Source organism: Cygnus atratus, chromosome Z (genome assembly GCF_013377495.2).
Source record: "Cygnus atratus isolate AKBS03 ecotype Queensland, Australia chromosome Z, CAtr_DNAZoo_HiC_assembly, whole genome shotgun sequence".
NCBI classification, from domain to species: Eukaryota; Metazoa; Chordata; class Aves; order Anseriformes; family Anatidae; genus Cygnus; species Cygnus atratus.
In genome coordinates this window covers 18,921,147-18,936,654 of record NC_066396.1, presented here as the reverse complement: position 1 = coordinate 18,936,654, position 15,508 = coordinate 18,921,147, and the positions used below count along the sequence as shown (strand labels likewise).

The 15,508-nt window shown below is 43.6% G+C and overlaps 1 protein-coding gene across 1 annotated transcript in view; it reads left to right on the top strand.

The window, feature by feature from the left end:
- Nucleotides 1-1,853: 1,853 nt before the first annotated feature.
- The window catches only part of ANKRD55 (ankyrin repeat domain 55), a 49,235-nt gene continuing 35,580 nt past the window's right edge, over nt 1,854-15,508 (top strand). The window contains exons 1-4 of the mRNA XM_035553694.1: nt 1,854-1,894; nt 10,609-10,748; nt 12,481-12,611; nt 15,022-15,131. Coding sequence (XP_035409587.1) covers nt 1,854-1,894; nt 10,609-10,748; nt 12,481-12,611; nt 15,022-15,131 — 422 coding nt within the window. The remainder of the gene's footprint in view (nt 1,895-10,608; nt 10,749-12,480; nt 12,612-15,021; nt 15,132-15,508) is intronic.

Below are 15,508 nucleotides of genomic sequence, written 5' to 3'. Positions count from 1 at the left end.
CTAGAACAGTGAGAACTAAAAGCAAACTAAAAACACCTTCTGCTCTGACATGGGGCAGCTGCTGTGCTCTGCTCACAAACGCCACCCCTGCAGCCCCCTGCTACCAACGAAACCTTGCCACGTAACCCCAGACATACCCTATCTGTGCACAACCAGCAGTTGCCACATGGTGGATCCCTCCCCACTGTAACAAAGCCAGAAAAGAGCCAAGTGTGAACAAGTCAGCAGAAGAGACAAACAGAGCTAGCTTCTTGCCCCACAGTCCCACCACACAGCTCTCACGGTCAGGACCCTTGAGCAGATCACACTGTCACATTTTGGAAAATTTCAGCTCTGGTCTGCAGTTTCAATCTGTCAAGGCTGTACTGCTTCCTGGACCATACAATCTTTTCCAAACATATAGTTTGGATTTAGGGTCAGACACAGATGTCCGGGATGTGAATCAGCTGCGGATACACCTCCTACTGTGCCTACATGTAAGTTATATCTCTGGGATCTGTTGTAGCCACACGAGTCAGTCAATGCAGCAGAATATAGTCAATGGGATGAATAACGTCTAGGGCTGACCTAATGTGGATATAGTTTTATTGTAGATCCTCTTTGCACTCTTGGACAAGAAGTGCATTGGCTTCCATAATTTTCGTATGTTAGCTTGCTTTCCTCAGCAGTAGTGGCAAATCTTTTCCAACGCAGCAGTGCTAGGTAAGCTTGCCTGTATCCCTCCAAACCAGCAGACCCCTGGCACTGTTTCAAGAAAAGACCTGGTGATCCCCTGCTCCAGATATGTACCAAATCAGCCCATTTATTGTTACTTATTGTTATTTCTGCCGTGCAAACAACCTTAACCTGGCCAGATAAAACTGTGACTAGAGAAGGGAGAACATGTCACAGCTACAACTTAGATCTTCCCACATGAAATGTAAGACAGGGTGAGTATTTGTTATACTCACCTCCCTGCTTTATAAGGCTAAATACATCCTCTGCTCAAAGAAGCAAAGCTCAGCAGGGTCACTTCCCCTTTACACTACCCAGTCTGAGTTCCCAGCTTAGGGAGGCACAGGCCCAACCCAAATAACAGCTTGAAGACACGAATATGCTGTTGGTTTTGTAGACACAGAGGGTTTGGAGCATCCTTTGAACTATTATATTTGTTGTACTGCACTGTTGGAGCATCACTACCTACTTCAGCAACAATGATGTGCTCCTCAGTTACTGAGAACCATCCTTTCGTTGCACCTTGTACATTAATTAGGTATTAATACACTAAGACAGCAATGGCTTGATTTTTTATGCTCTGCATAGAGCAGTTAAATCAAGAAGTAGGTAACCTCTGAAAACATGATGTGAATAACCACCCTCAGATGCAGTGGCCCGTGCAGTGGCCCCGGCAGGGCTGCCGGTGAGCGCAGCACATGCCGCTGGACCAGCACAGCGAGGCTGGCGGCACCCAGGCTGCACCACAGCTCTGCACATGCTCTGTGTGCCAGCACAATCCCATTCACCCTCTGAGGCTTGTTTGTCTACGGGCAGCACTCTGCTGCTGAGGCTGGGAGAGCTGCAGCATCTCTCAGAGATGCTCACAGGCAGTTTTGCTCATTGAAGACATTTTTCAAAAGCTCGGTTGAGCTTCCAGGGATGTAATTTTAAGAGCATCCCTAGCAAACAGAATATTCGTTCCCATCAGGCTAATGATCATGACAACAACGTGCAAACATAAAGCGAGTTTAATTCTCTGACAAGACGATGGGTGACAGCTACCACTGAATTGTTTGCTGTAATATGTAGAATTCCTCCCTGGAAACCCCAGAGATGCTTTTTGCCTGGTCTGGTTGTAAATAATGAGATAGATCACAATGGACTTCAGTTCCTCATCCGTGTTTGATCAGCACAAAGGTAAGTCACTGCTCCTAATTTCAAAAATCTCTGGTACTCCCAGGCAGATGTATGAATGTTACTTGGCAGAATGAATGGCAAGAATTTTTGGAAAAGATCAGGTCTCATGGAGATCTATTTTTGTTACACAGGAGGGAATCCCTTCCATCAGTTTCAGGCGTGGATATTTCAGCCTAAAGCTAAAGTTATTTTTAAAGATAACATATTTCAGCAGATAAGCTACAGCATTTGATTGCTCTTATGCCTAACACTGAGAGATGAATGCAAGCATTTATTGTTTATATTGTATATTGGTGCTTTTATGGATATATATATTTATAAAACAATTTCCACATTAGCAATCGAAGCAATTTAAAATGGAGTAAAAAATTAAGAAAAGCTGGTTTTATTAATCTACTAAATAGTATACACTGAGAGGACTAGATGGTGATAAGTGACTGACTTTGCTTCAGTAAATCTTAGCTGTATAGGTAAGTATTTCCATAATTATGAATTTAAGATATATTCTAAAGAACCAAAGTGAAGATTTTCTACATAGTAAGGTTGCTATGGAAATACTAATGTCACTTTGTCATCTGTTTTTAAGTTAAATGGTTTAATTTCATGTATTTATCTGACCGTACAAGCTTTTCTCTCTTGTAGCTTAATCCTCTGTATAGTGGTATTCCTTTCACATTCTCACAGCAGGAAGCAGTCACTGTCTGATTATCTGTGTTGCAACAAATTTCTCTGTAAGTCAGCTTGCAAAATCATTTGTATGCAGTGGCCGCAGTTTCCAGTGCATGCCTGAAAAGAGTCAAAGCTGATGTAGCCACGCTCGCTCCACACCAAACAGGCTGAGACATGTATGTGTGCCACGGAAACACAGACAGTTTCTCCTGGATCATGTGAAAATCATGCTTGGGACATTTTCCTTGAAAGGACAGAGGTGCGAGGCTGACCGAGCTTTGGCAGCACCCAGCAGCCTTTGTTGAGCTCTCCTTCTGCAGGCACTGTGTGCTGCACCCCAACACGGCCGTGCTTGGAGCCTGGGGAGGGTGAGGGGACACCTTGCTGATGGGCACAGAGCTGATGGAAGTGGTGTGAGCAGTGAGGCTGGAGCCCAACCAGGGCTGGAGAGGAGCAGTGAGGTCTCCAGATGGATAAGGGAGCAGAGAACAGTGCAGGAGACCACTGATCCAAACCACTTATCCGGACAGAAATGAGAGAGATGGGGGGTGACATCCGCCAGTACCTCCCATGACTTCTGCTCTGCTCCCCTCCTCCTGCCAGGACTCTGCACACCGACCCCATCCCTGTGTCCACCCAGCTCCGTCCTCCATCCCCGTGCCACACTCCGCTCACAGCACCTCCCCAGCAATACCCCCCTCCGGGTACACCCACCGTCCCCGCTCCGCCGCCGCCGCAGGAGCTGCTGGCTCATCAGAGGATCAGACTTCACTGCCTGTACTCCCCACTTGCTGCGTGGGAGGAGGACAGGGAGCGCCTGCAGGAGCAGGCAGCGCACAGCAAGGGAACACTGAAACCACTAGTTATCGCACAAAGAGAGCTCTATTCGAGCTGCAGAGTGCACGGTGGATTTTAGCTAAATAGCATGTTAGCCCTTGACACATGACACATTACCAATTTAAGCAGGAAGAGTATTTTTTAAGGAGAAAGAGCATGCTGCTCATTGGAGCAATTTATAAAAAAGGTATAATTCTGACTAGCTATCAAGCACACCAAATCAGTATCTGCCAGACCAATAAATCTTCCCCTACAATCCCATTCTCCATCCCACCCACCAGAAAACTCCTCTTAGCTACAGGTCAAAAAAACCAAGGTTCCAGGCTTAAAAATCACACTGCCTCTTTGCAACACTTCCTGTGACATCACTCATTAATAGCTTATGTTACTATGAATAGTGATAGCAGTAGCAATGTGGGGCTTCAAAAAGCCATTATATCAGATCCTGCTCCCCTCTCAACACTGTTCGGTGCCATACAAATGCGTGCTGTACCTGGCTTCTGACGTTTACCGTGTAAACAGAGGAGCCAAAGACCTGGGCTGCTACACTCATAGCCAGGCACACACAGGGGTTATTATTTTGTTAAGCAATCAGTAAATCTGTAATATTAGAGAGAGAGTTACAATTTCAAAAGATTTGCATTCATCCTCTAACACGCTAAGACCAGGAGATGCCTACCACTGCTGACATAGGTTATCCCAGTACAGCCGGAGAGGCACATCCCACTGCTTGGGACATCAGGGAGCTGGCAGAAGGGGATGCTAATTGCATCCGCTGGATGCAAAGGGTTTTTTCCAGTGGTAAAAGTCACTGCAAAGTGAGATCACAGTGGTGCATTTCAGTCCGTGTTCGGGATTTGTTGTCTTTTGGTGAAACCAGGAAGCATCTTTTTGTTCAAATCACGTAGCTGTCTAGTATTGTGTCCTGCTGATAAACCCCGGAAAATCAGGAGTTTGGTGTGTGGGGAGGGGAGAAGCATGGGGGTGGGAGGTGGAGGTGGGGCGCGATAGGGTGTGTTTGCATGAAAGAGGGGAGTAAATTATATACATAAACATTTCTTCTCCCCAGTTAACATAAATTATTGTCATCCAGCTTCCAGTTCTAAAAATTCATGAATTTTAGCAGGGCTAAATCTATCATTGTCCACACCACATACACTAAGCTAACCTGCAATGACTTTATTTAGATCTTTGAAATCCAATGCAATAGGAAGTGAGGACTTATGTACATCCAATATTCACTTTACAAAACAACAGGTCAACCAACATCACAAATCAAGTAAGGCAGACATCCTTCACATGAGAATCTAGAGGAGTGTTAGCGTCACAATCAGTGTAATTTCATTGCTATAAATCCTGTGATCACTCTGTATGTTTCTTTATACACCTCCTTTCAGCCCAAAAGACTTATTCTATCTGGAACAAATGACATGCTTTAAAAATACTGCAGCTTATTTCAAATAAATTGTCTTTTAGGTTTGGTGCTTTCTGAGTATTTTAGCTATGAAAGAAAATGTCTCAACCTTGTATGCCATTTGGTCTTTACTCTTTAAGGCTCTTCCAGACCTTCCTACAGCACTGCTGTGCCAGCCTGTTGTTTCTCCCTCCCCGTGCTCCACACGCTGGCTGTTAGTTGGACCTTCTTCCTTCCTGAAGCTTCCGTTCACCAGTGGCACAGTATTTTTCCAAAATACAATGCATCTGAAACAGCACCAGTGCTCACTGCCATTTACAGAACTGAAGACAATAGAAGAAGTAAAGCTAACACATTTGCAGACAGAGGGACAAGCATTTGGCTGTTTGTAGTCCCTTTATGGCGCACGATGCTGGTGCCCCAAGCTGCAGCCCAGCTCCCCAGCAGGAGAGGAGGGAGCCACTCAGTACCTCTCTGTCATCTTCTGCAAAATGCCCACTCTCCAAAACATTCCTCCTCAGCCCAGGAAGGTGTCTGTCAAAAGAAAGGCCCTACAAACTTTGCAGCCAGGCCCCCTCATTCCTGGACAGGTAAGCTGGAGGAAGATGAAACAGGAGACACCACATCACCTGCAGCCAAGTGCAGGCAGGGTGAATGCCACCCAGGACCTCTTGGCTTTCCCTACTCCCTGTCACATGAAGCATCAGAAGACCACAGGTCTGTCTCCCCCCTCTCCCCTCACCAGAGACACTGGTCATATTAGAGACACCGGGGACATGGCTTCATGCCACTGTCCCCTAGCAGGCATGAAGTCCATGTTCTGCTAAAAGCAGGTGCAAGGAAAACTCATTCATCCGTTCATTCATCCATTCATTCACTCATTCATTCATCATTCAGAATTTGGCTTCCTCTCCTTATATAGGAGAACAACTGCTCTGGGGACAGCAAAGCCACAGGGGAGAAAGCGTTTTGGTTTCAGTTAAGTGAAAAATGGTAGAGGGAACCTGTGTCCCAAGTGCAGGTGTGCATCCATGCCTTTCATCTTCCAGCCACCTTGCCCTCTGGGTAAGCAACTGTTCTGCTCAGGAGATGGAGAATTTCTTTTCTGCCTGGATTGCTCTACTCCAGACTCACTGTAGGAAAATGTAACAGTTATTACAAGGCTAAACAGCAAAAAGAATAAAAGTTATAAGTGTTATGGATAAAAGGAGACGATGGCCCCTTTGATCTACTATCTGTACCCGTACATCTAATGATTTCTTTCCCCATGCCAGCAGCATCTTCTCTGCACCAGTCCCATGAGATAGCCACCACGTGCAGCTGTGAGAGGCGTTTTGTCAGTGTTCTCAGCTGGTACCTCCTGGGTACCTCCAGACTGGCCAAGGGGAGCAGTGCCAGCAGTGAATCCCTGCCTTGTCCCTTTGCTTTCCACCCAGCCCGTTGCACAGTTCACTTTAAGTACCAGATGTGAGCTTGTTTTAACATCTGTTTGCTGAGTTTAACAATTGCGAGAGCAGTTTGCAGATTTGTTTTGATACAGAAACATGATTAATGGGCACTGTGGTAAAGTCTCTTCTTTATTCATGTACTAGTCACTGATGATGACTGTCCAGATGCAAGGGCTCTTCATCTCCCCTGATCTCCCAAGCACCCTGAGCAGCACGCAGGTCAGAGCTTCTGGGCCAAATGACCAGTTTGTTGGGTGATAGACTCTCGGGTAGAACAGAAACTAAGTTAGCATTTTTAATTTACAAATTTTACCAAATGTGTAATTTAAAAGACCAATTAGAGGAGAAAAAGAAAGGAAATTCACTTCAGTGGAGTAGTGATGAAATGGGAATCTCTGCACTGGTGAAGGCAGATTAAATATCAGCTCTCTAGTTTTCCCAAACTCATAATCAGAGCTCCAGATTTGAGATACTAACCTTTCCCAGGTAAGAGTTAATTGCATTTCCTTGGCAGCCAAGTTTTAAAGCAGAGAAAGATGATGGTGTCCCAGGCACAGAAGGTCTTGTGTGGGCAATTACACTGGGTTGCAAAGCCCAGTGTGGAGCTAATGTGGGTTCATCTGCCACACGTGAACACAAGCATGAATAGTGTGGCAAATACTTTAAAATTATCTTTAAAGATCTTTTCTCACTCAAATATATATATATATAATGTTTAATATAATTTGTATCAATGTAGTAATATTAAAAAGACTTTACTAACACTTTTCAAATTCTCTTTAAACATCTTTTCTGCACTGCTTATATATTTATGCTATTTCCGGAAAATACAACCATTAGGAAAAGTCATCAGTCACTTAACCTGTCTTTCCTTTAATCAACTTTCTCATGTGATTTAGGCATCAGCTTTAGTTTCTCCTGTTAACAAGGTGGTGCAGTGGTGGGACAACAGTTGTGCTCTGAGTTCTGACCGCAGCCATGGCAAACAGTACATCGCACTGCAGCTGTACCTTCTTTCTGAGTTAGCAGAGATCAGAAATTCCTCTTTCAAAAGTAAAGATGAGACTGTAGCTGACTAAAACCAAACACCTTCATTGTGACATCAGATTTGACCCTATACCAAAAAAAAAAATAATAATAATAATAATAATTAATTTGACTCCTGGAGCTAAGAGGTTAATAGCCACCTGAAGCCAAAGGAAATGTAGGTATGCGGAACATGGGATGAGCAGCCTGGAAGCATGTTACTAGTAAAAGAGAATCCATAAACAAGGAAAATCTTCTCATTCAGTCCTTTAGGAACCAAAATCTGTTCAGGGACTGGTCCTGCAACACAGGCTTGTGAAGGTTTTCCTTCCATTGCAAGGGCCACAAAAAATAATCACTTGTGTTTAAATTCAGTAGACAGAAAGTCATAAAAATAGTGTAGCTTCAAACTCAATGCTTTCCATGGAAAAAGGATAATGAAGAAAGCAACATGCTCCACATTGGTCACCTGTGTGACTCTCAGAGTTGAAAAGTATGTTCAGAATCCTAATCCCAATGAAGAATGTATTGCCAAACATTGGCAGCTAATCATTTTTACTTCCAAGAAGTGTTTCTAAATTATAAAATGCCATATAAAAGCAAGAAATAGACATTCAAGCATATTTACTAACCTAGCCTAATAAGCAAAATTAGTAAATGTTGTCATTGATTGTGTGGTAAAGTTGAGTGCCTGGTAAAGCTACTAAACCACTCAGGAATATAAGTTCTCCATAAATTAATCATCTCAGTGATGTGTTTGGTTATCAGTGCCTCTGAAACTAATTTGGCTTAGATCAAGCTGTTGGGCTTTCCCCAGATTTCTCCGCTTTGTCTGCCTCACAAGTTAGGGACTTCATCTTCTCTGCAAATCTAGTCCACAATAGCCCTATGTGTTTTTGTGAATATTAAATTTGAATACATGACTTAAGTGCATATTGGTACATGGCCCATGCCTATTTCTAAAAATAAAATTAATTTTCTTGAGATTAGTTCATAATCTCACCAAATATCAATGATATTTTCATGCACATAAATATATTCCCATACATAACCATGCCCTTCTGTCATTTCATTCTTCTTTTGTGCAGGTAGCTGTGCTTTTAGTTAAGTCAAGGGGAAGAGCAAAAATGCCACATCGGCACAGATTTACTGAGGGTGTTGGGGTTTGGTTTGCATTCTTCCCCATTTTAAACAGGCTCTGTATCTCCCCTCGTCACAGACCTCGTAATTTCAAACTGCTCTGCTCTTTGTTTCAGATTTTCCCTGAAATCTTCTCAGGAACTTAGGGATAAGGTGATTTTACAGCAGTGCTTGGGTCTAAGACATATCATTAAAAACGTTGTTGTTGTTTTGCTTCTTTTCATTAGCCTTAGCTGTTACTTAGCTCTTAGGTTTGTTTGGCAATTGGCTTTGCTCTGCCATCTCTAGAATAAGATGTACAGAACTGTGCCCTCCCAATCCATTGATGATAGTCCTATTGATGATTATCAATGTTTTCTGTGGAAAAAAAAAAAGTATTTGAAGAAGTACACCCTTCTTTAGCAAACCCTTGACAGGTTTTGTGATGGGATTGTGAGTCTCTTCCCAGGGCATATCATCTAGTGGAAAGCGCTCAAGGCTGACTGAAATAAGGGACAACACTGAAACTGTAAACACGTGTTGTGTTCCAATGTCATCCTATCTCATAGAAGTGTAGTCAGTAATATAATGAGCTAGTTCAGTTATTACTTCATTGTTTCTCAATTCATGTCACATTAATATTAGTATGATTTCTTTTAAGAGGTGGAAACTTTCCACAAGTTTTATTATGCCATTTCAGCATCTATGTCTGACAGTTTATTGAAGAAGTTAACGGTGAAAAAAGTTTCATATGACTAATAAAAGCCACTGTGCTGTTTGCATACACTTTATTCCACTTCAAGTTATAGATCTGTGGTGGTTTTACTCAGGTGGGCAGCTGAGCTCCACCACAACCACTCTCTCACTCCCCCTCCTCAAAGGAAAAGGGGGAGAAAATATTATGCAAAGGGGTCAGGACAGGGAGCCCTCAGGACAGGGAGATCACTCAACAATTATCAATTAACAATTTGACAGGACAAGGGGCAATGGCCACAAAGTGGATCACAGGAAGTTCCACACCAACATGCAAAAGAACTTCTCCACGGTGAGGGTGACGGAGCACTGGAACAGGCTGCCCAGGGAGGTTGTGGAGTCTCCTTCTCTGGAGATATTCAAGGCCCGTCTGGACGCCTACCTGGGCAGCCTGCTGTAGGGAACCTGCTTTGGCAGGGGGGTTGGACCCGGTGCTCTCTTGAGGTCCCTTCCAACCCCTACAATTCTGTGATTCTATGATCATCACGGGCAAAACAGACTCAGCGTAGGGAGATTAATGTCATTTATTACCCATTACTTACAAGCTAGAGCGGTGAGAAACTAAAAAATTCAAACTAAAAACACCCCCTCCCCATCCACCCTCTCCTACCTCCTCCCCTCAAGCAGTGCAGGGGAACGGGGGCTGCGGTCAGTCCCTGAGGCTTCGTCTCCACTGCTCCTTCTCGGTCCCTCTGTGCCCCTGCTCCACATGGGGTCCCTCCCACGGGATGCCGTCCTTCCCGAACTGAGCCTGCGGGGGCTGCCCACAGGCAGCAGCTCTTCAAGAACTGCTCCCACATGGAGCACGGGTCCCCCACGGGCGGCAGCTCCCCCCAGACCCCCTGCTCCTGCGTGGGCTCCTCTCCACGGGCTGCAGCTCCGGCCCGGGGCCTGCTCCTGCGGGGGCTCTCCATGGGCCGCAGCCTCCTCCAGGCCACATCCACCTGCTCCACCGGGGGCTCCTCCACGGGGGGGCTGCAGCGTGGAGATCTGCTCCCTGTGGGACCCATGGGCTGCAGGGGGACAGCCTGCTCCGCCAGGGGCCTCTCCACAGGCCGCAGGGGAACTGCTGCTGCCTGCCTGGAGCACCTCCTGCCCTCCTGCTGCACTGACCTGGGGGCTGCAGGACTGCCTCTCACTCCTTGCTCTCCCAGCTGCTGTAGCACAGCAGGTTTTTTTCCCTTTCTTAAATCTGCTCTCCCAGAGGCACAAACGATATTGCTTATTGGCTTAACTCCGGGCAACAGTGGGCCTTTCTGAAGCTGGCTGAAACTGGCCCTTATCTAACATGGGGCAGCTGCTGGACTCTGCTCACAGAGGCCATTCCTGCAGCCCCCTACTACCAAAACCTTGCCACGTAAACCCACTACAACATTCACACAAATTCAGTGAAATGTGCTATTATTTTCGCTGTTAATCATTCGTACTTGCTCTCTGCTTACTCACGGATGTACTCCTCTGTGTAGGTGATGCAGCAGAAGAGATTGACTTGACTGTAGTTTACCAAGCAGCAGCTAATGGTGATGTGAACACACTAACTGCAGTGATTCGAGAAGATCCTTCCATCCTGGAGTGCTGCGACAGTGAGGGTAAATGAGGGCTGAGCTTTTTCTCAGGGGATTAGGGGCTTCAGATTCCAATTAAATTTTCCATTTTTAAATCCTGATTTTTGTGTTCAGAAAATTACGCTTAGTAGCAGAATATGGAAAATTTGAGTTATTCTTTTGAACATCCACTAGAAATGCATAATTTAGATGCTTCTTTTCCCCTGTAGCTCTAAGATACTTTTTTTTACAAATAAAAATAAGCTGATTTGACATAATCAAACAGAACTGTATCAAGAATCTATTTTATCTTCTTTGGGGAGGTTCTTGAGAAACTGCTGTTCTTTCAGGGAAGGGAGAAGAATATTTTTATCAAAGTTAAATCCTATAAATTCTGTACATCTCTAGAGTAAAGGGTTCCAGTAATTTGCACTTTAAAAGTATGTGCACAGGTACAAACAAATTTGAAAGATTTTGTTACACAATTTTTTTGCCAAAGGGCTAACTGTACAATATGCAATGAACTAACTGATCTGTTTAATCTGTGAGACTGCACTCCTTTTCCTTTGTGTTCAGGTTTCTTTATAATACTGTTACAAAGCACTCTCCCATGGCTGAGTTTTATATGTATCCATTTTACATATCAATTAAAGCTACAGATCTCTGCAACCTTTTTTCTAGAAAATCTTGGTTTAGTTAGGAGTATATTTTATTGCAATTTCTTTAGAAGGATTGATATGAACACCATGTATTCTAATCTTTATTAATATGAAGGGCTCTGAGTGTAGGTAGACTGATTAAAAACAGGAAGCATTTCAGCTCCAGCTCCAGTTGCTTACTAGGTTGTACATAAAATGTAACTAAGACCAGTCTTGCAAGACAAAACATATGGCTGTATCCTACACATATGGCAGAGTGTGCATAATCTTAGCTTGAGTAGTGCATATTTATTTGCTCAACAGTCTCATTGAATTCAGAAAGAATAATTATTCTTCAGTTGTGCCTTGTTGCATGTTATGGCTTCTAACATTCAAATTTATTCCCAGTTTAGTAACTTGAAATTGCTTTGTCAGATTCTGCAGGAAAGACTTTGCTGTTGTTGAGCAGTTAACAGAGTGGAAGGAAGGGGAAGCAATTAAATGATACTGTAATACGGAGTATGGAGTATTAAATAAATCTGAGTATTAAGTTTGAACATAGATTTCAGTCTCTTTCCAGCACAGGAATGGTTTGCAGAATATAAAATAAGTTCTCATGATGGCAGAAAAGAAACTACTCTAGGGCAAATCCAGTCTTTAAAATAAGTCGTTGTCTACATAAAGCATCATCTGAAACACACACAGCTTTGCATGAGACATGGCTTGATTTCATACATCTTTGGAACACATAGACACAGAATAAAGCTGTGGCTTGAGAAAATTAGCCAAACATAAACTGGCAACTATTCACTTTGAAGAATATCAGCCTCCAAAATGGTGTACAAAGTCAATAGTTTATATGGGAATTTTGTCAATAGAAAACCAATATTCACTCCAGATGTAAAGTTAATGAAGCAAGGCTTTTGCTCTGAAGTTATGTTCCTTTTATAATCAGTAGCAATCTAGCTGGCACGGGAGTTACTTCCTGCCTGAAAAAAGCTGAGTAGAGCTGTTGGACAGTTGTGAGAGAAAGGACTTGTTAATTTGTCAATGCTAACATCAGCAAATAACAAAATATCTCTCTCTTATGGCTATGAAAAAATAAAAGTTGTAAAAGAACATTTGACTTTCTTCCCCAGGTTGCACACCTTTGATGCATGCTGTGTCAGGACGCCAGGTCGATACCGTGAAGCTTTTACTGAAGATGGGAGCCAATATTAATACTCAAGATGCTTGTGGACGTACCAGTTTATCTCTGGCAACTTATCTGGTACCAAGTCTTGGGGGAGGAGGATGGAAAGATAGGTGGAGTGAAGAGAGGAAATATGTAGAGCAAATAAGATTTCTGTTTGTATTACAAAAAAAAAAAAAAAAAAAAAGGACAAAATATTTGATTCTAGATAGCAGTGAAATTGCAAAATTTACAATGGAAGCTGGAAGCTTTGGATGATTGTAAGAAAAGTTTCGTAACTCTTTTCAGAATATCCTTCCTATTTTGGCTTGTAAAACCGGTGTATGGTATAGGGTTCTCACTACAGCCAGGGTCCTCTGTGTGGTTTCAGGAGTCACTGGTTTCCAGTGCACTGGAAAAGAGATAGAAGTTCCTTCCCAGCTTTAATACGAAGATTAACTTCTCCCATCTCACCCTCAGTATCAGATTTTTATGCTCCAGGAAACACATTCCTATCTCAACTTTGGGTGGCCAGCAAGCATGTTTACCTGCACACCCCAGGACCTAGGGCATTGCTTTTCCCTTCATTATAGTGCTGGACCTTGAACGGCCAGGTTCAAGGTGCTGCAGATATCAGCACAGATACTCAGTTCTTAAGCAAATCCAACTCCCCACTAAACCCACATGCAAGTGACAGTAGGGGAAGACATCTCATCAAGAAATTTGGGAAGGGAGATGTAGTGCTGTCTGTCTGAAATACGAAAGGATTGCCCTCTTCTTAGTCTTCTGCTCTTCGCTGGAGGGGATTCAGAACTCAGGGAGAGGATGGGGACCAGGTTAGTTGGGCAGAAGGGTTGACCATAGGCTTTCTTGACTCATTGGAAAGAAAGGAGGAAGGAATGTTTACCCATAGCGCTTGGTGTGAGTTCTGGCTGGATGACTGCCAGTACATTTAAACAGATATAGTGGCAGCCTGAATAAATCTCAACACTTGCATCTAGTTTACTCCTGCAATTTCAAGACAAAAACAATGTTTCTGCTCAGCTATTAGACATTCAGCCAGAAAATATGTGTAGAAAAAAGCAAAACATGCTTATTCACAGACACTTATTCAGTGCAAGGGGCATGCCTCACTTACTTGAGAATAAACATTTCCTCTGCCAGATATTAAAGAAAAAAAATCCCGTAATTAGTGTCATGCTCCATTTTTCCTTCCTCTTTTCCCAGAGGGGAACAGATATTCTTTGGAAAAAAAGAAATGACTGGAAAAGATTTAAGCCACCCAGGCTTCAAAGTTTCCATTTCAGTTTCTGTGACGGATATAATCAGAGGTCTAGAGAGCGTTGGCTGTGATGTCTGTCCAGAGAACTGAATTCAGCAGAGCTCCATGTTCAAAATCACATGCAGAATTCAGTAGTCCTGGACTTCCACCAGGAGCCACAACGGGGATGTTCTGACTTTCCTCTATGAATGCTGGTGATGTTGATCCAACATAGCTCGTACAGGAGGCAATGGTCTTTATCGGTTGCTTGCAGAGGTTTGAAGAAAATACTTAAGGATGTGCTTGATTTCCCTGTGACTCAAGCATACGCTGAAAAATTTATGCAATTGCAACCAGATTGTTTACACGCTGTTTTGCTGAGGTGATCAATAGAAGGTTTTAGTCCAAGAACTGATTCATTCCATCTGTTCTGGTGCTGTTCTTAGTCTAACATTGTCACTAATTCAAACTTCTGCAACAATGTTTGTAAGACCACACTCTGAGGCTCTTTAGTATTGATTTGCCTTCCCTGCTAAAATCTCATAAAGGAAATGAGATTAGGTGCTCTTGTTCATGGTTTAAACTAGCATAATTAAATTCACATGCAGGAATATGTGTAGCATTTGCTAGTGATACAGGAATTAGCAGATTTTTAATCACTGTTTATTCATTCACTGCTTGCCATAGCTGCAGGAAAAGAAAAAAAAAAGGGGAGGGGGGGAAATAAGGAAAAAGAAAAGAAGGGGGGAAGGAAGAGGGAAGGAAGAAGGGAAGGGAAGGGAAGGGAAGGGAAGGGAAGGGAAGGGAAGGGAAGGGAAGGGAAGGGAAGGGAAGGGAAGGGAAGGGAAGGGAAGGGAAGGGAAGGGAAGGGAAGGGAAGGGAAGGGAAGGGAAGGGAAGGAAGGGAAGGGAAGGGAAGGGAAGGGAAGGGAAGGGAAGGGAAGGGAAGGGAAGGGAAGGGAAGGGAAGGGAAGGGAAGGGAAGGGAAGGGAAGGGAAGGGAAGGGAAGGGAAGGGAAGGGAAGGGAAGGGAAGGGAAGGGAAGGGAAGGGAAGGTTTTTCCATAAAAATCAATGGGTGAGCTACTCTGTCAGACTACAAAAAGAAAGCATTCTGAGTGCGGAGAGAAACAAAGTATATTTCCCCAGGTGACAGAAACAGCTAGGGTCACATATGAATGTCAGAACCACCAAGTATCTAGCCTGATGCATTTTACTTTCTTCTTTGACGTGCTGTAATTTCTTTTTCAGGGATGGCTGGAAGGCTGTGTAAGCCTGCTCAGAAACGGTGCTAAGCAGAACGTACCTGATAAAAATGGGAGGTTGCCACTACATGCTGCTACTGCAGAGCCTGATGTGAGGTATGTCCCAGGCTCCACCATCATTTGCTGGTTGAATCTCAACAGGTAGTCCCCAAAAATAGCTACCCAGCCAAATGGGGAGCCCATCCCACGCTGTCACAGGGGCAGAGAGGAGGAAAAGCATTACCTAATGCTTCTATAACAGTGGTACATAGTCAAGGAAGGTGAGGAAACTGATATAAAATAACAACAGCAAAAGAAAAAATAGAGAAAAAATAGTAAAATTGAAATATATATATATATACATATATATATATATAAAGGTTGAAACTCTAGTTTCCCTTGATCGTTCTGGCACCACTCCACAAGAAATGTTACAACTAGTTCTTCATTTCTGGATTTCTCCTCCAAGTAGCATGGGCCAGCATGAGAAAAGT